The 22,974-nt window shown below is 51.9% G+C and overlaps 6 protein-coding genes across 6 annotated transcripts; 1 reads left to right on the forward strand and 5 right to left on the reverse strand.

Annotated features, from left to right (window-relative positions):
* Positions 1-262: 262 nt before the first annotated feature.
* CGCA056_v015075 (uncharacterized protein) lies at positions 263-898 on the reverse strand (the record flags this gene model as incomplete). Its single annotated transcript, XM_037330316.1, has 1 exon — positions 263-898. The coding sequence occupies one exon, from the start codon at positions 896-898 to the stop codon at positions 263-265; it is 636 nt and encodes a 211-aa protein (XP_037171289.1).
* A 198-nt stretch (positions 899-1,096) lies between these two features.
* Positions 1,097-3,178, reverse strand: CGCA056_v015076 (uncharacterized protein; the record flags this gene model as incomplete). The annotated part of the gene is made up of 2 exons (XM_037330317.1): positions 1,097-1,505; positions 2,229-3,178. 2 exons carry the CDS (start codon positions 3,176-3,178, stop codon positions 1,097-1,099), a joined length of 1,359 nt encoding a protein of 452 aa, XP_037171288.1.
* Positions 3,179-3,975: 797 nt separating this feature from the next.
* On the reverse strand, positions 3,976-4,381 carry CGCA056_v015077 (uncharacterized protein; the record flags this gene model as incomplete). Its single annotated transcript, XM_037330318.1, has 2 exons — positions 3,976-4,045; positions 4,104-4,381. 2 exons carry the CDS (start codon positions 4,379-4,381, stop codon positions 3,976-3,978), a joined length of 348 nt encoding a protein of 115 aa, XP_037171290.1.
* A 4,712-nt stretch (positions 4,382-9,093) lies between these two features.
* Positions 9,094-9,732, reverse strand: CGCA056_v015078 (uncharacterized protein; the record flags this gene model as incomplete). The annotated part of the gene is made up of 1 exon (XM_037330319.1): positions 9,094-9,732. The coding sequence occupies one exon, from the start codon at positions 9,730-9,732 to the stop codon at positions 9,094-9,096; it is 639 nt and encodes a 212-aa protein (XP_037171293.1).
* A 3,126-nt stretch (positions 9,733-12,858) lies between these two features.
* On the reverse strand, positions 12,859-14,248 carry CGCA056_v015079 (uncharacterized protein; the record flags this gene model as incomplete). Its single annotated transcript, XM_037330320.1, has 2 exons — positions 12,859-12,863; positions 12,964-14,248. 2 exons carry the CDS (start codon positions 14,246-14,248, stop codon positions 12,859-12,861), a joined length of 1,290 nt encoding a protein of 429 aa, XP_037171294.1.
* Positions 14,249-21,596: 7,348 nt separating this feature from the next.
* Positions 21,597-22,290, forward strand: CGCA056_v015080 (uncharacterized protein; the record flags this gene model as incomplete). Its single annotated transcript, XM_037330321.1, has 3 exons — positions 21,597-21,602; positions 21,653-22,097; positions 22,208-22,290. The coding sequence occupies 3 exons, from the start codon at positions 21,597-21,599 to the stop codon at positions 22,288-22,290; spliced, it is 534 nt and encodes a 177-aa protein (XP_037171292.1).
* Positions 22,291-22,974: the final 684 nt, after the last annotated feature.

Genomic DNA, 22,974 nt, shown 5'->3' on the forward strand with positions numbered 1-22,974 from the left:
TGCCCAGGCTCTCCTTCCCTTGGAATGCTGATGGAGTGGAGGGTTATCTTCATTGATTTCCCGGTGTCGTGGCGTGTCGAGTTTGGTGGTGGGGGCCGCCAGGAAGAAGATGCTGCTGGCAGCCGCAGGCTCGCGTCGAGAACCAGCTCCTCTATCTCTTGGTTGTTGCGTGCAATCGACTCCAACATGTGCTGGCGGCTTCCCTGGCCGGGCGTGAGGGAGTAGACGCCGGGGAGGCTGAGTTGGAACGTCTTGAGTTGGCTCATCCCTCTCTGATCGCATCCGAAGCGTTGTTGGGGGGGAACGTCCCACGGCTCCAGAGCCCCATCCGTCCACCGCGAGACGTTCCAATCAGGCGGAGCTCCTGCAGCTGCGTCATTCTCGACAGGTACGTGAGGATTGCGGGCGAGATGCTGGCTGGCCTGAACCGTACGGTGAGCGAGTTCAGGGCTGACATGGTTGCGAGCTCTTGATACAGGGAGGTGCACTCTCTCATTGGTCTGATGTCGAGCTTGGTGAGAGATCTGAAGGGTTGACCTCGGCGCTTGTACCAATCCGCGTGGTTTGGGGGTAGGGGACTCAGAAGGCTCGAGATGGCCGGCTCTATAGTAATGCGCAGCCTGCTCAGCTCTGGGCAGTCGGACAGGGCGTGTATGATTATCGCAGACTCGTCACATCCGTACGTCAGGTTTCGGAACATGCTGGCGGACGTCAGCTTGTCCCACGCTGGCTGCACAACTGAGACTTCGTCGTGATGGTATGCCAGATGGTCGACGCGGAGTTGGGAGAGATTCGTCAGCAATGATACGAAGTCCGGGAGGGCGGACTCGACATGCCACTGGCTGACTTCCAGTCTCGTGATGGTGTTGCCATCTGCTGTGTGGAGTCTTTCGATCATTTCGGGTAACGTTGGGTCATTGAACCTCATGTGCTGTATCTGCCTCAGCCTTGGGAATGGGAGTCGGTAGATCGAGGTGAGGTCCACATGGGGAAGGAGGTATTGGCGAGGTTGTGAGTTTGGTGGGTCGTTCGCCTGGCAAAGGCCGCAGCCGCACTTCCGTCCGTCCCAGCCGGTGAGTGTCTCGATTTGTGACGGTTACAGGGCCCTCCTCTTATTGTCTATACACTCTTGTGTAATGGCCAGGAGGCACACTCTCTTCCAGACGAAGGGGACGGCGTGTTCGAACCATCGTCGACCACATCGGAGGAACGGGGCGATGTGACGCAGGCCGGTTCCAGGGCTAGCGATGTTCCGGAAGATGAGGTCGACGATCTCCGCGGGGAGCCTGTCCATGCTGGTTAGGAGGGGTAGATTGCTGATGTGAAGCGTGTCGCGCTCGTTCCTGCTGCTCCTCCTGGTCGGAACGCTCGCTCCTGTAGGGTTGGGCGATGGGGAGGTGAGGAGGTATTTCTTGGTACTAGGTAGTTTCCTGATCTCTTGCGTTGTTGACAGGTAAGCATTGAATATCTCGTGTTTGAGGCAGGTCCGCTTCAGGGAGGGTAAACTAAGCAGTCACAGTTTTAGCATGAGAATTAGAGGGTGATGTTTTAGGTCAGTAGGTTCTTGCCTGAGGTACCCTTGCAGGTAGGTACTCAATACTGTTTGCGCAAGATATTAATAGGCCTTATAAGGCAGTAGTAGGAGATGCACAATAGTAGGTTTCTTGATTTGCTCCAGCTCATTAGCTAGCTCCACGCTAATACAAAGGCATCAGATGTGGGAGTGTGTGAGTGTGAGTGTGGATTTAGCCTGGTGTTTAAAGGTAGGTGTTTTCAGGCAAGTACGCAGGTAAGGGGCAGGCAGTTGTAGTTTAGTTATATAGTGCCTTTCTCTCCACTTTCGCTCCTGCTTGCCGAGATGCTGCTAGGTGACTTCCCGATTAGTCAGGCTCAAGTTAATTTCCACGTTGCTGTTGACTGATAGGGGGCATTCTCACATGGCTCCCGCGTGTATGGGAAAGAATCGCTGAGGGAGGAAGGAGAGGGCAGATGAAAAAGAAAAGAAAAGAAAAAGAAAAGGAAGAAAGGGAAAAAAAGAGAAAAAAGGGAAGAGGAAGACCGAAGGAAACAAGAATTCCAACTTGATTTCAGTAGTTGACTATACTACCTTATTCAGCAGTGGGCTAGGAGCCAGAACAGCCGTAGGAGTCGCGGGCACCAGAGCCCATCCACTTCATCCATCTCCTCTAGCCATCCACGTATATGCTCGGGCCCGTTCGACAACAGACCCGACCAGTCCGACCAGCCCATCACCCTCCAGGACCATTGCACCCAGGGTGCTCACGCCGGTACCAGCACCAATGCCTTCTACGATCATGCATGCTGTAACAAACCGCTGCACGGCCTTTACCCATACGCATTGTACCTCCTTACATAGTATATCCTCCCTCTCCAGCGCCTCTTGCTCATTGCCGTACCACTCGTCCATTTGTTCCCGGTAGACCGTCCGCCAACAGAGCGTTAGCGGGAACCGACAGGCGTGGCACCGCGCCCCCTTGCCGCCGCCGCGGGCACGGTACGACCGGAACATTGTTAACCAGCCCTGGGCTTCCGATGATTCCGCCTGATGTGAGCACCTCTTCAGCTTATGCGTCTCTGCTATCCGTCCCCGCTTATAGAAGGCGCAGAGCGCACAGCTGACATTCTTACTCTTCAGGAGGGATATGAAGTCGCAGATCAACGGGTCGTATGCGGTGTGCGGGCGGGGTTTGAGGAGATGGGTTGGGGGAGGATGGACGGGGATAGCCGATAGACTTCGATGTATCTCAACCGGGTCTGAGAATCTTTCCCTAAGGGGCGGCGCCAGGTCGTCGCAGGCCCTAGCTTCTTCCTCTATTAGAGATGTTCGCCCGTGTGGCACGTGGAAACGAGCCCGTCGCTTTGCTGCGCGCCGCTGCTTGGCGTTCAGGTGCGGCTGTCGCGGGCCGCACCAAGCGTTCGGGGATGTTGCGAGCGGCGAGGCCTCGCTTTGAGGGCACAACCCGCTGCTGGCCCCCTCCGGCCGATACCGCGGGAGCAGTAGCCGTAAGGCCTCGCCTGTATTAGCGTCGTCCTTGGGCATCGTTACTGCGTTGGGTGAGCCGGTCTGAGGGCTGGCTGGCAGGTGTTCCTGGTGTTCCTGCGCGTCTGAGACGCTTTCAGATGGGTGTCTAAAGTCAGGAGCTGCCTGCTTGGGCATACTGTAATCGATTGCTACGTATGTAATAGTGACAGTAGAGCAGCCGTCTACCTAGGTCGCAAGGTAAGCGGCTGGGACAGGATATATATACTGCAGAACTGCAGGAATAAGAGGGGCTCACCGTGGCGCTTAAGGACCTTGATGTCGAGCACGTGAGAACCAGCAGATGATAGCAATCATTTTAGGTCTACAGGGTTGCATCTGATTAGTAGGTCAATAGTATAAGGGAAGCCTGTTCTAGGAAACACCACTGCGTAGCATCTATACTGGGATCAAGCCCGACTGGAACCTGTGCCTGTGGCCATTGTAAGGGATTCCTCGCAATAAACGAAAAAGAAAAAGGGAGGGGGGGGGCAGAAGATAGGAATAAAAGGAAGTAAGTGAAAGGACAGAAAGCCACTTCAGGAAAAAGAAGATTGAGAAGGAAAAGAAGATATTAGCTCCTAGACTCGTCCAGCTACCCTATTACAATGGACCAGCGTTATATATAACGGCACGGTAGGTTTATTTCTACTATACTTCGTATTGCCGATGAATTCTACTAATAAGTGACTGGCGTATGAGGGCATATGACCTTCTGGCTTGTCCACCCTACCACCACACCACCCCAATCGCTATAGTATTGAGAACGAACGAGCTCCATATTACTAAACATTAAGGTAGCTAATGAACGAAACTGAAGTGGCTAACGCTGCGTAAAAGGGCAAGCTTGAGCGAAAAGGCGGGCTCTCGTGACATAATATCGGGTGGTTACAAGTTTCGCTCCGATTCCCTGCCTCCTGTTGAGGAGAATACTGCTAACAACCGTGAACGACGGGCTTTTTCATCCGCGACGAGGGCGCAGGACCTGGAGGCGTCATGACCCTACTTAGATATAGGGCAACAGTGTCAGCACCCAGTTTTGATACTACTAGCGTCGGCATACACTTGGTTGATTATGCCCGTAACGTGAGAGTGGTGATGAACTGGTAACGTCGACTGGAGAGGCTTCAAAGGCGATGGGTACCACTGACTGTATGTAGGTGGTAGTGAGTCGGGAACATGGCCGTGGCCGGGACGTATCCTTTTCAGTAGAGGCTGAACTTGATCTCTAACCTGCCTTAGGACCAGGTGCGCGCTGAGAATCTTCTGGCTGTTATCGTCCAAGGGGTAGCTGCCGATACACGAGACAGTCGTCAAAGTTATCTTAGGTGACTGTTCCATAGTGGAATGCTTTGCTGCAGGCTCGGCGCTGTCGCTGATCCCGAGGATCAGGCGGTACGAGTCCGCGATTTTAGCAATCACCAGGTACGTCAAAAGAAGTATGTTTTGCCTTCTAGAGCATGGACAGCCTAGTAGGCTGTTAAGTCTGGCGAGTGCCTCTCTGTTTTCAGACAGTATATCGCCTATATCTTTCTGCCCGGATTTGCAGTCTCCCTCGATAGCGACGAGATGAGGTGGGCGTTGTACAACCGTTAGACAGCCGCTCGCTGACGTGTGGAGGTTTTCTAAGAGGCTCAGAGCCTCAGTGGCGCAGTCATATACACGGCGTGTTCTATCGGGATTAAGGGCGTCGCCCTTCACTTGCGGCCGTGGGCTGGCGTCCTGGATACTGTTGCCTACATCTTCGGTGGGTCGAGTATCTCCCGCACATGGGATATCGGAGTTCCCATCAGGCTGTCTCGGATAATACTGCGGAGAGGACGGCGTGTTCTGATTGCTAGGCGAACTTAACACTATGCTATTAGTCGAAGGATCTTCGCTTGTTGCAAGCTCCAGGCTAGGCTCCAGTAAATACATAGATGCTGTGTCAATCAGCCAGCTCCAGTTCCTGACGTCGTCAAACGAGGCTTGAGAGCGATTCGTCGGGCTTTCGGTGGAGGGATCCTCCGTCGTGCTGAGCGATAGTGACACTAGCTGAGGAGCTGCGAATGATGACAACGTTCCTGTGCTACTCCCCGGCATGTCGTACAATTCGGCTAGTCGTTGACGCTCACCTGTACGCATAGACATGCTGTACTGGCAGCACAGCCCCTTCTTCGCGCACCGGTGGCATATCGGGTGCTGTTTACCGCATCGTATTTTCTGCAGACTACAAGCGTTACACGACTGCCGGACTTGACGATGTTTGCGCTTGTAGGTTGTACGGTCTGCACTTTGCATAAGCATTGAGAATACTACTATGTATGAGTTGTTTGCGGGCTAAAGGGTGAGGCAGAAGGATTTGAAGATTGAGAAATGGGAACAAATAAAAAAAAAAAAAGAAGAAAAAGGAAAGAAAAAAAAAAGGGGGAAGTGAATAAAACCACACGCGTTAAGGTTAGCCCCTTCACAATAACAGTCCTGCCAGATCAGGGCCAGGTGGTTAGTTGCCTAGCTAGCTACTATGCAAAGGGTAACTACACCTATGCGTTTTCCGAATGTTACGGTTGCGCGTTACTTTTACAGCTGAAACTCCAATCTATCCCATCGACTGCCATATGACGTCAGTAGATCTCGATGCGGGGTCGTAAATAATTATGGTTTCATATGATTCTGTTTCCGTCGTTCCCCTCAACTCCATACCCTTTCAAGAATAGCATGCTGAGCGAAGAGTAGGAATTGTATCTGAGGTTCCGATGTTATGCAGTAGTCAATGGGATAAGAAAGCTAAACGTGACGCGGCGGATCACATTCCTGCAGCCCAGTGTATATTGAAGCTTCAGCCTTCACTCCTAACCCTAGTGAGGTGCAGCGGGTAGTTAACCCTACTAGTAGAGCTATAGGACGACTTCAGTGTTTATGGTTTAGCTCTGTTGAAAGTCTCTATTATGACACTGATTACCGGGCGTAGTTGAGGCTGTTCTTAGCCTTTTCTTTCTGATGTTGTTTCACTACTAGCTTCTGATACCTAAGGAAGCCTATTGGACTTTTGAGCTCTCTGTCAAAGCACATACCTTCTTTGAGCCTTGGCCTGGCTAACAGGATTCATACTGTGGACAGGTGCAGAATGTATGATCTGATTCTTCAGACAACAAAGACGACTCGATAGGAGCACGTACTACAATTGGCCACGCACATCTCTGCCTGCAAAGGGTCTATAGGTCTATGATGGGCGCAAATGACAAGGCAAAGAAGGACTTCTATATCTCATTGCTGCCCTTGACTTAGGCTAGCATAGCAGTTTCCTGTATGCTTCCTCTGCTGTTGCAGTGAGAATGCCGATCTTGACAGAGGCGACGTCCCGCCTTCGGGGCAACAACTTGCATCCCAGGTGCCGGGGACCATCTTGCTTTCAGGGCAACAATGTCTTAAAAGCCGCCCGCTAATCTGGAACCCTGCCTCACCCCATCTATAGGGCGCGCTAGCTACCTATAGATAAGCCGAGTAATTGGACGTCAGTGGCTAGACTGACGCATTACGCTAGGAAGGTCGCGTTGGGTCGCGTTGGGGGAAATAGCGCGCATTACGTGCAGAATATCTCCCCTGAAGGCCGAGAAGGATGCTCAGGGACGCGTTGACGATTTCTGCCCGGGGGACCAATCATGTCGTTGGTTCTGAGTTTCGGCTTTAGGTTGCGTTTCCACAAGCCACCCCTGCCAGTGGAACAGCCCAGACCAAGCAAGACCCCGCTGCGAGGAGGAGGTGCCTGCCTGGGTGCCTGGGTACAAGGGGGAGATCTAATTTAGGGGGGGGGGTTGGCCGGGCGGCCGTGCTATAAGCCATAGTCCGTAATATGCCCCGTGGGACGGGGTCCCCGGCTTGCATCTGACAGCGGCGAGGAAACGCGCTGTTGCGTAACCCTAGTCCGGTCCGAGCCGATCGCCACTCCCACCGAAAAAGGCCGAACGTATTCAGGCGCTTTTTTTTTTTTTTGCGACGGCCTTGTATCGTTTGTCTATCTTCGGCAGCTACGACCGTTACTATTCAGCATGTCATAAAGTAAGGTAAGATAGATTGCGTTGGGAGCGGTGTTGAGAAGAATAGCTTTCAATCCTTTCGTGCCTGCCTCTCCTGGCTAATGGCCAGATTCCCAAGGCGGCCTGCACCCACACCGACTCACCGTTTAGTTCGCCGCAACAATATCCTCAGAGTCCTATGCTCCCCAGTCTGCTGTTCATCATGCTGGCACCTATCATTGTGGGGCATCAGGAGGTCGTAAAATGCGCCAAAGCCGGTCCTCATATGCAGCTTAGCGCCCAGCTATGTAGGTAGCGAAAGAGCAGGGAATGACAATACAGGTATATCATCACTAACGGTCTGGGTGCCCAACCAGCTTATTAATAGATGTTCCTCTTGACGTATGGCTCTCGTCTTGGTTGTTTCCGCAGCTTAAGTCTTGCTAGACACTGTGTATCACTTCCTTCCCACGCCCAATTTCATCATCACATACTGCATATTCACTAGTAGGTTAGGAAGCAGACTGTATATACGTTAGAGGTGGAAGTTGCTTGAGTACGTCTGTAAGCTCTGGCACTCTCCGCATATATACTGTTAGCTATCACTCTACCGTACCAGCAGGGTTGAGAGCCTGGGCGAACAGTGATAAGAGGCCTGGGCATACTATTATAGATATCATGATATCTCCTGTGGTTATGAGGTTACTCATGGCCTTCTTCACCAGAAGTGAAGCAATAAAACAGGAGAGAATCTCTAGGTGGCTGCTGACCTGTCTCCATGATGCACACTCAACGCTGACCACAAGACCATCAGGATAGCAGCTTGCAGCTTTGTTACTGTTGGGGTCCTATTGTAGAATCAAATGCACCTCGTCAGACCCACAATGCGACTCCTGGTTTGAGGCCTTAGAAATTTTCAGGCGGCCATCAAGAGCTAGCACAGAACAGAACGTATCAGGGTTGCTTTCTATAGCGCATAGCAAAGGATCTGGGTCGTTGAAGCCAGCCAGGCCTAACCTGTTATTAAATAACGACTGTCTTCTGGCTATTTCTAAGACCTTCTACTCGTCCTACCTTAAGCAGAGATTCAGCAGACACGCCTGAAGTAGGGACGAGTCATTAGAAGCTGCATCTTTTCAAAGTACCACAAATGAACCCTATTATCTCTTAAATGCAGCCATGTTGTCCACTTGTGTGGGATTTGAATGAGAACCCAGCTAACAACTCAACGGGTATTGTTGACGAATCGAACAAGCAACTTTCAGATTAGGATAACACTAAAGACCAATGACTACCCTCATGAGCTCATTATCAGTTTAAAAACTGCAGATCAAAGGCCCTTTACTAGCAAGACCACAAGACTTCTCCAAATCGCTACATGATGATTCTATAGTAGCTTCTATATGGAGTTGCTAAAGAACAGACAGCTAGCCTAAATATGTTACGGCCTTTCTAGAGCTGTAGTAGCTGTAGCTTGTCCGTTTGTAAGACAGACATATCGTTCTGTCCGCTTAGCAACGGATGGCCGAGGACTGTTGAAACTCATGAGGAAGTACCCATCTAGCTCCGGAGGAGCCAAGCTGGCGGAAACGATCACGGCATTATTGCGAGGTCCAAGAAACGAATTCGCATTCTCGCATATGCTGCCTGCTTTCGCTGGGGATACAATGCCTAAGTTAGTGTGCAGTGGGATGCAATAAACGCAGGCATCATTGCTGCTGAAGGCTGTGGTAATTAGATCGAAGTGGTTAGGGGCCAAGGTGACTAGTCCTAAACTTAACGAGTATTCGCGGAGGAAGATGAGCTGAAAGGGTCCGAGGATGCTCACGAAGTTAATTGCTGGAGACCTGTAGAGGTCCCATCCGACTACAAGTCACCTCATGCTCGGGTTCAACTAACCCTCAGACCTGAGGACTAGCCGCTGTACTGGTAATCAGTGGCACTGTCCCCGATCCTGAAGGGGTCTCTTAGCGAACGGACCTACTAGATATCTAGAACTAATAGGGTAAAAGCAGGCAAGTGGCTGCTCTACCTTACATCAGAATTCCACCTCACATTTCATCTATCAGCCGAAGTCGTGAGTGGGATGGAAGCTGCGAGCAGATATTCCTCATCATCACCCCCCTTCTTCTTGGCACCCATCCGGCAAATCCCGATTTCCTCGAGAGGAACATTTTCCATCCATACGTGTCCCCGATAGCTCCTTAGGATCTCCGTCGCGTCAATGAGCCCCCCGTCGGCGGTCTTCCTGGCGTTTAAGATGGTGGCGTGAAGGAATAAGCTGAAGCCTCTCTTGTCGAAGATACCAGCATCCTCGAACACATGCCGGATTCTTTGGCATAGCGCGTCGAAGTCGTAGTCGAGACACGTGGGGTGCGCAAAGAGGATTTCGGCACGTCCTGGATCTATGCCAGGAAAGGTTCCTAGGCCAAGGAGCGAGATCTTGATGGGCCTTTGGGGAAGTAGAGGAATGATGCTCTGAAGGACCTGGGTCGCCTCTTCAACGTCTTTGGGCTCGGGAAGGCTCATGACTCCCAAAGTGAGGTGGATAGTGCTGAGGGGACGCACAGCGGACGCGGGGATGCTGATATTGTCCGCACTAGTAATGTATGACTTAAGAGCGCTCAACTCCGCAGACAGCCCAGGCCGCGACAATCGGGTGACCAGTGGAATACAGAGAAAGTGTGTGGGCTTCATAGTGAGAGTCTATTGTTATAAGCACCTCAATATAAGTAACAGGACGGGCCATGTGAGTCTGGACTTATCCTCTTTTTCACTGACCATTACCTATCTGAAAAAGCGATGCTGGTTTGGTGTCCCCTCCCGGCAATTTTTTATGTTATCATTTAGGTGGGTAATTATTCCGTTAGACCATCCGCCTCGCGGGATGTCCGGATCGACCAAGGCCCACCGACCCACCCGCGCGCAACACACAAACGCGAGCGCAAGCTGGCTCCCAGCCTGACTAGAACCCCAACCCTTGAGCACTATTTCGGGGTGTCCCCTCTCTTACTTGCCCCCTCCCAATCCTCTTCATGCTGATGTAATATTGAATCTCTCATCAAGCTGTGCACCGTTCGTCCTGGGGGGAAGCGGTCTCGGTCTGCCTGTGCTGATGACGTCGCTAACGTCAACCCCGTATCCTCAACCTCGCTAGAGGACTATTACGGCCTCAAATCAAGCCGTAGAATGGAGCGCGCTGCGGAGTGGACTGCGTTTCTTTTCGCCAGGTTGGGACTCGTCCACTTTGTTAAGAGACGCAAGGACGGGAAACGAGGTGTTTAGCATCGCAATCACCAACGGACGGCAGCACACAGCCTAATGTGCTAACCGAGGTCTATCTGTAAGCTAGCCCAGGGTCTAGCCTTGGAATCGCCTAGTGCAGGCTGCGACGGATGGCGAGGCTTATAGATGCTACCTTATTACCTTCACAATGAATACATTGACCTGCTGCAGTTACCACCTTGCGAACGCTCTGAGGACTGGCATGCAGTCCCCCCGGCTGAGTCGGCCAACAAGGCGGGCAAGCTCCACGCGGAACCGACGGTAGCCTTGAATCTCATAGCCAGATCACAAGCATCCCTGTAGCGGGATATCATGATTCGTCCCGATGGGTGTCAGATGACGGACGCTGAGTGGACTCTCGCTGAGGCAGGCCGGATTAGATGTGAGGCCATATGACAGATCTCTCCCGCCTTTGGAAAATCTCTCGCTTCCTGGAGGGAGATACTGGAAATTGATCAGCAGTCCCTCGTAGCTATACATGTGCCTCCCTTTCCACCACCTGCCCACGCTGGCCTGAGTAACAACACATTAGGGCATATCCTGTAAGAAGAGTGGCCCCGGCACTATCTTGAATAGAGGGCTCGTGCGGCGGCACTTCGAGATAGGGGATCAGAACAGGAAACTAACGTGAAGGTGAGAATATATCAACATTTGCGATTACACAGTTCCTCGGAGACGGCGTGGTCGGCCAGGAGGCAGGAGGTTCTTAGGTCACAAGTCCAACACATAATAGATGGAATAGCCAGAGCACAGAGCTTCCCGAGTACCTTAAAGCCCCCGTAAATGAAGAGGCGCATCACGAGATCTACTAGCTACATCACGAGGGTCGTCCGTGCCCCGACCTCGTCTTTATAACATACGGTAACGTACGTATGCTTACGCGACTCCTAAAATAATAAAGTAGTGATGGCGACAGTTCCAAACTGCTTTATCCTCCCGGCTTACAGGGCGTATGGTGGGTGGGCCACGACGCACTATGCTAAGCTATACCAGTGGGCGGCCTCGGCCATATCTCTCTGCTGCGCGGCGTTGCAGCCTCTTATTCCCGCTGCATATTGACTTCTACCTTGGCTAAGATACTAGGGTGGTCCGTCGTGCCTGCAAAACGTCCATCAACCTCGTCCTGCTATCTCAGTTCTTTGGGATAAGCTATACCTAAGGTATATAGTCCGTATCTTCCAGTAGCCGGCGAGAGGCCGACCCTAGGAGTACTACGCAGTATCCCACTGCTAGCTTATGGATAACTTGAAGTTGTCGCTGCTTTCACGGAGGGCTGGAGTCCTGGACCCGGCTACGGTTTGACGCCACTTGCCGCTATCTTTATGAGTACAGCTGATCCGTGGCCCTTTGAAGTCAATGAGTGAAGCCTCAGTGGGCAGATTGTTCATATGCGACTGAACTCGTGTGAAGCCCTGATTTCACCACCCCGTTTTAGAACCTAGCGGCGGGATGCAAGAGAATTAGCCCCCTATAATGCTCCTGAACACTAGAGTGGCTTAAAGATGAAACTTCGGACTACCTAGCTCATTTGTGCGGCAACCGGCCTAGGCGTTGTGTTGTGGTATGACGTTTTAGCCCTGACGGGATGCTGCTGCTGCTTCTGTAGTCAAAGGCATAAGTGACTACCTATAGCTGTTGAACATCGTGTCTAGCTTTAACGGTCCTTGGTACAACAGTCAGTGTACTCTTCTAGGCCTGCCTACTAGTAATAAGGCATCTAGTGTAATTTGTATGTGAGCGTGGGGCTCTTCTTAGTTCAACTATATACACTATACATTTAGCTGTTTTTCCGACAGCAGAAACAAGGCCTGTAGATAATTGCAGTCACTGCTACTGGCCTTGATGGTCGGAAAGGGGTTATGCGCCAGCCTGCTAACTATAGGCAAAGGCACCACCTCCATTTGTTGTGTTATGTTATGTTGGGTAGCTTAATGTTGTCCCTTACCTATAGTGTCAGCGCTATGGCAGCAACATCCCACTTCCTATATGATTGCCTACTACGGCCTAGGGGGTTAGTTTAAGGCCTATATGCATTTGCAATATGCATTTGCAAAAGGCGAGATGGCAAGAACATACTGCATGCTGAGACAGTGTCAGCTGCTGCTTTAAGGTGTGAGGAGATGCTTGAGAAAGGCAAAGAGCAAAAGAGACCAAAGAAAAACATGGTTAGATTAGCCTATCTATGCACTTCTCCGTCCGTTGTGGAAACAGACTATTATGAACACTGAGAAACGTCATATGCTTCCCTGCCCTGTCCAAGGTATCGTTAGACGTTCTTAGTCATGGGATCAGTGGTGAGATGAGGGTGCTCTAGCTGATGTTAGACGTACACAGGCTGGTGGGTAACTACTACATATGCGTTTGGGTCTTTGGGCTCCTAATAGCTTCTTTGATGATTCTTGAGACTACGTAGTGATCTCAGTCGCAGCTAAGCTACTATCAACCAGATATTCCACCCGAGGCACCAGTCACCTTACCATAAGTAAAGGCTTCTTGACTTGTATAATATGTCTGTAGTCCTCCGTCCTTTCACCTCCTTTAGCCTCCGTAACTATGACCTCAGCTCAACAGTGACGTGAACACTAGTAGCAGCCCCGACTGATGTCAGCCTGTCTCTTAACTCTTCAGCCCGTGATGTCTCACCGGCTGTCCAAACCTCGACCTTGAGCTGCCTTAAGCTTGACGGCCTAGCCTCCAGGTACTCTGTGATTTTAGCTTCGAGTGTGTGCCACCTTGGGGCGCTTGGGTCGTCCGCCTCCCACTTGACGTCGTCCCATCGGGAGTGCCACCAGAAGAACATTTCGTTAGTGACTGTAACACACTCGATGCTAGCGGGGAGCACGTCGGCGAGCCTTGCCGAGTTATCTGTTCTCCACCCAAGTAGTACCGGTAGCGAGATAGTGATGCGCTTAAGCTGAGAGAACCCCCTGAGTGACGCCAGCGTGCCCCGAATACCCCACGGCCCTTGCTCGCCGCAGTCGATAGCTGTGGATGTCCAGAGAATCACGCTGAAGGAGAGCTCCTGTAGCGAGTGCTTCAGGGTTTCGAGCGATGTGCGCAGCGCGTCCAAGTCAAGCCACGACCGGGCGTATTCGGCATCGATAACATGCTCCCAGCGGAGAACCTCCAGGTCTGGGCATGCTCGCACAAGTCGGTCCAGACTTGCTTCAGTCAGCTGGGCCTTGCTCATGACCAATTCTTTAAGCTGCGTCGCGGAGACGGGGCCTGCCCCGGCGGGCCATGAAACCAACCGTCCACCGTCCTCAACGCGGTGCATCTCGAGGGTGCGGACCTGCGGGAGGTAAAACAGGGGTAGCACAGTGTCTGCGCTGACGTAAAAGCCGAACTCCGCGGCGGGGTCATCGTCCGGGTATGGTACAACGACCCTGGCCGTCCTGACGTGTGCGAAGGCCATGGTGCCGGCCGAAAGCATCTCCCGGCAGAGGAGGGAGATGACGGGGTCTCCTAGTGCTAGAGATGCGGTTTGCTCGTCATCCTCTTCATCTTCGACCCGGTCAAAGGTCCGGATCTCGAGGGTCTCCAGAGCAGGCAGGCGCGACAGCAAGACGGCCAAAGCAGCGACGGCTCCTGCCGGCTGCGTTGTGCCCACCTCTTCGTATCCAGAAGCAACGGAGTCCGCGTGTAGCGGCAGCATCGCCCCTGTGGCATGCGGCACGGGCTCGGCCACCTGCCCCAACGTCGAACGCTGCATCGCCGTCTCCGCCTCCAAGCGCTCTGACGCCCGCGAACAGCACACAGTAGCATGGCGGACCGCGTTCAGACGTGCTGGGCTGCTCAGTAACGGGCGGATGTCCCTGATGATGGCGATGGGTGGGGACGATGAGAATGGCGAGCTGACCAGGCGCACCTCCGATCGGCCCCTGTCCCATATGAGAGAGCCTGGGAGCGTTGGCAAATCGTCGACCATTTCGAAGACAGGCGAAGGTCGTCTTGGGCCCAAGGGTCTGGAGAAGGGAAAACGTCCTGATCCACACTGGTCCTCTGCGATGGGCCGTGTGTTGATGTGTGGAATTATCGCCAATCCGCTGTTGTCACTAGAACGACACGTGTCCTGGTTGCTGTTACGCTTAGTCCCGTATGATGCCCGACAATTATGCGGATGCAGCATACCTATACGCGCAGGATGACTGATAATAAAGCGTGCAGCGGAGGATCTCGTAGCGCGACAGGAGGCAGGTCGACGGGATATGCGATTGTTGATCATAGACTCCTTGCCTATTGCCACTCTGTAGGAAACTGGCCGCGTCGCGCGCAAGCAGGGCTAGATATGGCCGAACCTGGAGAGCCAGGACGCTCTGGAGGGCGCTTTAAAAATAGCCTGTTGCGGATGCATGCTTCAGAGACCCCGGGACCACGAGTCAGGCAATGCGCGAACCGGGAACAGCGTGTGCCTGCCCAGCAATTGGCCCATGCCGTTTGGCCTCAAGGTCTAGGCCTCAGCGCCGGCGACGTCCGAACCATTGAGAAGTCCGAGCGTCACCAGGGGTCCCGACCCCCTATCGGCTGGAATTGGAATCGTGGGACATCATAGCATTCTACAGCAGTTGCCGGGGGGGGGGGGGGGGGGGGGGGGGGGGGGGGGGGGGGGGGGAACAGCAATGGATATCATCACAAATGTCTCGGGGGATAAGAGGAAAGAGAAAGAAGAGGAAGAAAATTTATACATACACAAATATAAATGAGTCCTACTGAAATCCGCCCCCCTTATAAGGTACACATGAACTGCCACCTATTATAGTTGGTTACAGATTCGCTTAACAATTGAGCAGGCTGACCTCTAGCACCTCGTCACCTGCCATCACTAGAACCTGGCGATAACTACGCGATGGAGACCACATCATAAGATTCACTGAGCTACCTTAGGCCGGGTCGTTCACCAGGTGTTCCGTGGCTTATAACTTAAAACATAAGCCTAAGGTACGTAGCCTAGAGAGCAACACGTAGCGTGCAGGACACACAGGCCGGAATACCGGGACGGAAATGAAGACATAGTTAGTCAAGTCGTCGCAGATATAACATCACCGCGCCCTCTGCATCATCCACACACCGTATGAGTTAGCAGATAATACTGGTGTTATTAATATAAGGTATACGTCGACCGGGGCCGTAATCGATCCGTTGCGTGACCGAACAGGGCCGGAGGCGGAGCAGGATGTGTAGTAGAGGCGGAGCTGCTTGAAAAGTATTACACCCCGTAGCTAAGTATGCCTCTAGCCCTAATTCTTGACAGTCTAGGTTAGGGTTTAGTGAAAGACAGATTGGGAGATTAAAGGCTTGGACCTATTCGGAACGGGGATCTGTTTCTCCTATTCAGCTCCCAGCTTCAGTCTCTGCCACAAGCAGTGGGGGGACGGTCACATTTCAGTCTCCTCCGCGTATTTACTAGAAACCACACACTGCCGAGACGGGAAGACAGCAAATCACATCAGAGCCCTATGTTATCTATTTTAGGTATATCTAAGAAGGTCGCAAACGCAGCTATAGTGCTTAAACGTAACAGAGACATTGCACTCCAACGGGGAATCGCACGGATAGCATCTTGTTAGTATATTCGAAGTTCTCTCTCGGAGTTGTCCCTGAGAATGGCGATAGTCAGTCCCATGACGTGTCTTATCAGCTAGGTACTTGGCTATAGGGGCGATTAAGGACTAGATAATACCTAGACAAGGGTTCGCTGTATGTAACGCGACTACAAGTAGCAGAACCAGTGATATTATCTACAACCAATAGACGTATGATGTTCGATCAATTTCATTTAGATACTAGAATAGCAGACTAGGAATGTCAGTCGACTTAACGGACCATGCTTACTGTAACACCCTACAACCAAGGCTTTATACTGTCCTCCACGTACATAATCCGCCCGTATAGAAACGGCCTCACCTTGCAGAGAGGCCTGCAGAGAGCAGCGTTCAGTGGCCTCTAGAAGGGCGAGCACGTCAGCTGGGTGGCTTTAGGGAGCTTAAGAAAGAACGAAGCCAGGACGTAGAGGTGCCGACACGTCGTTAAAGGAACCTCAACAGTCCAGAAGTTCCGAGTCGGTATTAATAATTAGAAACCAGCTTCCTCTAGAGAGGCCCTATAAGGCCGGTTTGGCAGCAACGCATGATGCCGCTGTTGTATATCTCACTAAAGCTACTTCTCATCATTCTAAGCTGTCTCAGGGGCCGGTGGCCATACCCGGCGCCATATACTCGCTTAGTCGAATCCGGATGCCGTATAAAATGTCAAAGGGTGGGCTGCTGTTCGTGCTTCTCTCGTCGAAAGAAGAGACAGTGTCAGGGATGATATCGTCTTCCGTAGCAGGTAGCTTTCCGTTCAAGCTTGTTCTTACCATGCAGTTGAATCCGGTCCTCCCGCCCAAGTTTGAATTCATACAGCGATCTCCACTGCGGATGATCCTTCGACTGCGGATACATCTGTCAGGGACCTAGCATCTGTCCCTAGTGGACTAGTATAACTAAACTGGTACCATCCGTTCCCACGCCCAACGTCCTTTCGAGACGTAACCCCACATACTATTCGTCGGCTCCATAGGCTTAGGCTAAGCTGAATCACTCAAGGGTGAGTCTGTGTGCAAGAAGAACCATAAGACGCTTAAGGCTGTGTGTTACGGTCAGCTATCCGACAGTAGGGTCTGCTAACAGAAGTTGGGGATTGACACGTTATAACAGTACACTGGGTCGTGGTCTGAGTCGTAGGTCGTAGGCTGTAGTAGATCAGGTCTTCAGAGGCTAAGGTGATCAGTCTTAGGTTCAACAAGTAATTCGCAGTGAAGGTAAGCTGAGAGTATCCGTGAGGATGTATACAAAGTTGATTGCTGAAGAGCTATGGAAGTCGGACCATGAGCCAGGCTCAGGTTATACTATATACAAGTTCTGAACAGTACCCTTTGTCCTATCACTGATCCCTCACTAGGTACTAGTGAGCGCTCACTGACTGCTGGTGAGCGCTCAGTAATTCCAACTGAGCGCTCAGTGATCCACACTGCCTGCTCAGTCTTATCTTATCATCACGTGACTTGTACCATAGTTCTTCCGTCTCCGAGTGAGTCCCTGCTGTTCCCGTGATCCTGCAGTACAAATGTCCTGTCCTAGCCGCCTGATGACCTGGTGGGTCATGCAGCTGTTATCCTTGTTTACGGGTCGTAACACTGTGTTAGGTATGTTCTATAGAGGAGAATGATTGCAACGAGGTGAGGACCAAGAGCGGTATAGGGGTGAGAGTTGACTGTCAAATGAGGGACTGTATCGAGTTTCGTCGAAATTCCATCATAATACCGAGTACTGTATACAACTAACATCGCTTGGGTGCTGTCATCCGATTTTGATTGCTCTCTAAAAGCGGGGGGGGGGGGGGGGGGCGGCGGCCGCACACGGATCTCATGCATTCAGCCGAACCACACACGTAACCAGGAACTCTTTGTTGCTCACAATCATACCCAGTACAACCTTTTACTGACCTCAATAGATGGTCTTCTTGGTGTGTTTAGAAGACTGCTACTTCTCAGGTAGTGGGGAAAAGTGTGCAGGTGATTATGTTAGGGTGACTATAGCGGTAGATTCGGTGAAGACGGCTGTGTCGCAGCAGTAAAGGCGAAAAGTATTGCGCTGACCTGGGTTGCATGACACCTTCTGGGGAAGAGACCTTTTTTTCTTTCTTTCCCTTTATCACAGGCGTTGCTGCCGCTTCTATCGCAGGCGAGTTTGACGTCCCCTGCTACGCAGGTTTAGAGTTCAAGCGAATATGACAAGAAAGGTGGAATGGATACTTATTGGCCCTTCGTCGTGGTTTGCTGGGCCTGGAGATCGAAAGGTGCGAGCTCACACATACACTATAACAAAGAGGTCTTTTAAGTATGCAGAAGGCCAGCTGTCCCAACACAAACGACATGGCAGTGCTTTGGATTTCATGCTTGTAGCAACATACTAGGAAGCTGGCATAAGACAACAACCATTTACAGTAGCTATGCGAACAAGCGTGTAATCCAAGATTGCCCCTAGGATAGGAGAACCCCATTCTTGGACTCTGTTCATGTGTGGTTTTGGCTAGGAATATCATGCTAGAAAGGTTTACTAATTAGTAAGCCATCTGCGATAGCTAATCATAGTAGTGGTAACCAAAGCACGGAGTGAGTGCCGTATTACAGATGGTACTGCAATGGCTGCAGGCCCGACCAAACTCCACTACTATGAGGCGGTCCCCGCGGTCTTCGCGGCCTCGCCTACCCGTAAGGTCACCGGACAACACAGGCGGACAATATACCGACCGAAACCGAGGCCTACTAGATAGGTGCGTGGCCTAAGATCGACGCTCGACCCACTACAAAGGTAAGCAGAGCTAGAATCAAGCCTCGAGACTCCGTTACTCATCAGTGAAGAACTCTCTGACGTCTCCAATGCCAATCATCCTTCCGAGGAGGACAGTTAATGAGGGAAAATACAAGGCCCCTTATCGCTAAGCCATGAGCTAGAACCGTGCGACTAGCAGCAGCATGACAAGGGGCGAGAAGCCCCGCCTATAAGTAATGCAGCCGCCACGACGACGGTCCTCTGTGCTGCCCGACGGCATGTGGAGATTGGATCCGTCAAGTACGGAGACACCCGCAGTCACGCGCCCACGGATGCGCCGGGCACTCGGATAGTGCCTGTGCCATTGTACTGGTGGACTCGATATTCATGATGGCCCCCTTACCATGTACAAGTCGGCGCAGCTAGATGCAGAGCCTCAGCCCTTTTGGTTGCTTGCTCGTCCTTGTTGCCGAGCCTGGCCTTCACCAACGTCCCCTATTACGCTCCATAGAATGGAGACTACAGCAGGGCATCCGAACAGGGGTCGTTTGTGTGCCCATTTGCCCTAGAGATAGTGCTGATCGGCGAGGTGTCGTTGTCTTGACTATTCTGTGGGAAAGTTGTTACGGTCAGCTATCCGACAGTAGGGTCTGCTAACAGAAGCTGGGGATTGATACGTTCTAACAGTACACTGGGTCGTGGTCGTAGGTCGTAGTTCGTAGGCTGTAGTAGATCGATTCTTCAGAGGCCAAGGTGATCAGTCTTAGACTCAACAAGTGATTCGCAGTGAAGGTAAGCTGAGAGTATCCGTGAGGATGAATACTAAGTTGATTGCTGAAGAGCTATGGAAGTCTGACCATGAGCCAGGCTCAGGGTCATTATATACAAGTCTAGTTCTGAACATGTTCCTTTGTACCTTGGGTCGATCTGGATCATTTCGATCCAGAATGATCGTTTGGCCCCCAAGTCGTGTTGGATCATATTGATCCAATATGATCGTTATCTTATCATCACGTGATTTGGACCATAGTTCTTCCGTTACCGAGTGAGTTCCTGTTGTTCCCGTGATCCTGCAGTACAAATGTCCTGTCCTAGCCGCCCGACGCCCAAGTGGGTCGGTCAACTGTTATCCATGCATAACGGGTCGTAACAAAAGTCTTGCGCACAGCACGTTTTATAACAATCTCGCTGCAGCCTGCTGGTCGCTAATGACCACGGTCCTCTCGAGTCATGGATACGAGAGATACGAGAGTGATCTCCGGACTTCGCATCCGCTGGCTTTGCGTCATGGTCACAACATCAACTTGAGGTGGCGGACTCTAGCTACACAAAACCACCACTATAGCCACCACGAATACCATGCCGATACAGAGAATGAAAGTCCAATCGCGAGGAGGGAGGAAGATATACCTATGGCTGTGACTCATGTTAACTTGGGATGAGTGGGCGACCAACAAGAACAGAGGGAGAGGATCACCACCTGCGACGGAAGGCTGGGTCTAGGTTTGGACTGTGCGGATGAGACTTTCCTACTAATTTCAATTCGATTCCACAATGTCTGGCTGCTTCTGTGGTCATTCCAGCTGCCGTTCTCGTCTCAATTGATACACTACGGCTAGAACAGAGGTCAATGCCCCAGTAAGATTAGCACTCCCAACCTAATCGAAAGGAAAAGAAGAAGAAAAAAAAGAAAAGAAAAAAAGTAAAGACAAAAACCGGCTAGGAGGGGCACTGTCAGACTGGGTGGCCGGCCTGGCCCAACTGGCAAAAAAGCCAGATCCACTCGCTTTAAACCATCCTTATCCCTGCCCATCTACCACCCCCTAGCGCGCTTCACAGCAAGGGAACTTTTGACCGCTGTTTCGGTTCCGACGGTACTGGCCGGGGGGCCACATCGGTCCATGTCAAATTGAAGACAGGCCCGGAAACCAAGCACTAATATCCGTCATATAGTGCTATTCGTCCAACCTTTTTATCACTTGTTGAACCCAGGCCAGTTTGGGCTTGCCAGTCGCTGCGCCTCTCCTTGTTCTCTACGAGCAACACTCTAGGGCAAACTTCCTCATCTCTTTTCGTTGGCAACTTTTGACAGACATTGGTAAAGCGTTCTTGTGTTTATGGCTTATACGGCGTCCGGTGCCAACCACCCATCCGCTAATAAACTCATCGTATATTTCCAGCCTGCTCACGGACTCCTCCGAGCCACTTCGTCTTATCCTGTTTATGAATCGCGTCGTTACACTTGTTCAGTCCCCGATAGCCTTCACGAAAGCCCGCAGCTACCTTATTCGTCACACGGCATCTGCATCCTGCTGTTGCCGACGTAGGAGCAAGAACGACCCATACTCAAGACGATGGCCCCATATACTTGGCCTGAAGCCAACAGTTCACGGCAAACTATGATGGTGTCGCCTGCGCAGAGACTAGGTGATGGGCAGTTGATCAAGCACCTGGTCGATAGATACGGCATGAACGCATTAAAGAGCCTGGTCCAGGAGTCGATTGCTTCTCCAGTGCCGGCTGAACGCAACGCAGCTCCCGATGAAGCGTCAAGTATTTATACTGCGATGTCATCCACGGGATCAGCCGACTTTGGCCTATGGGAATCCGAAAGAGTACGCTATTCTCCCCTCCAATCCTCTACTGCCGGGGTGGCAGTGCCAAAGGGCTCTCGGGACGGTTCGAAGCCCACGAGCAGACACATCCAAGGTGGGGACCTTTCCGTTGCCACCTGCACCTCGGCAACGCGGCGGGCTGGACGTATTCGGGTGAAGCAGCGGGTGCCGGAACCGCCGACAGTGGGGACGTCATCCGCTGATCTAAAGAAATTGAAGCGGAATGGGTATTTTGTGTGTGGATTGTGCGGGGAGGAAGGTATCATCAAGACCTGCGCAAGGAAGAGCGACCTCAAACGACATATCGAAGACTTTCACTACAACGACGCTCAGTGGTTCTGCCGCCACTATGGCTGTCATATGGTGTTTGATTCACAGGGCGTCTACAAGGTACACTTGAAACAGGTCCACTGCGATTCTCTTGTGTCCGTAGACGTAGCCAAGGTCAAACTCTGCCCGCAGGTGGTATTTGCCTGCGGCTTTGACGGCTGCTTGCAAGTGTTTGAGGCCCCGGAGTACACCAACGCCAGCCCGACCTTCAAAAAATACGTCCGTCATGTGGCCGAGCACTTTGAGCAAGGCGCCAGTCGTGGCGGATGGTCGTACTCTACAAGGATGGGCAATCTGCTCCGTCAGAGCCAGGTGCAGCTCACCTGGAACGAGTGGACACAGAGCGAAGCATTAAGAACATCTCTCAAGTGGACCCCTCAGACGTCCAACATCTTGCGGAAGAGATTAGAATGCCGGCACATTGGCGACATTAAGCTGCTCGTTCAGTACGCCTTTCTTCTAGGCACTGATCCCGACAGCATCAGCAGATTTCGCGAGGACTTCGTCACACCCGTCGCCAGTACGTGCAGGATGCATATGACCGGCCAGACACCTATGCAACAAGTTATAGAGTCCGGCGAACTGGCCGAGGAGTCCTTTTTAAAAGTCTCTAACGTGCCGCACCTTCAGACCACATCCGCAGCCTCTCGAGCAATGCCAACACAAGCGCAGTCGGGATGGCCTCCTCATCCCCATCAACAAGCGTACTATGAGTTTCAGGCGTTGAATGCTATGGCCAGTCCGGATCCAACAATAGCTGTATCCCTGATGTATCATCCCCATCAGGGCAACATGTACGATGGCCAACAGTCTACGCGCAGATCCATTCACGATGGAACGTTAAGGTATCATTGACCAGAGCACGGTCAGGTCGGTAAACGCCAGGATGCACACGTCAACATCCTCTCTTCTACTTAGTTCCCCCCCTCCTCCGGCCCCCCTCCCTGTTTCTAATAGTGGCTCTTGTATCACTGCATTGAGAAACCCACGTCATCAGACACCCATGCTAGACATTCTCTGTCTAGCTAACTCGTTCATAAGCCGGATTTGCAGTTGGTTCCCCGGCCTCCCCTGCGGCGTGTAAAGAGGTGTTATACAATGCTCAAGGCCAAGTGTCGAGGATAACCTGCTGCTTGCATAACGGCACCGTCTTAATTATGAGTTCACTGTTCGAGACCTAACTATTGCAGCCGTCCTACGAGGTGCATTTTCCGCCTATGATTGGTGATGAAGTTGCCCTACATAAACTAGAACGTGTTGTTTTGACACCAGGACAGCGCGCCTGATGTAGCAGGCTGATGACCGACATAGTCAAGCGATGGCTGGACTGGCCCTATGGGAGCCTGCTAGTAAGTTTGTAGGTGTGTTTCTGCTGGAGAGTAGGCCGACCGTTGAAG

The sequence above is a fragment of the Colletotrichum aenigma genome (assembly GCF_013390185.1).
Source record: "Colletotrichum aenigma strain Cg56 chromosome Unknown KSG_Cg56_contig26, whole genome shotgun sequence".
Classification (NCBI taxonomy): Eukaryota; Fungi; Ascomycota; class Sordariomycetes; order Glomerellales; family Glomerellaceae; genus Colletotrichum; species Colletotrichum aenigma.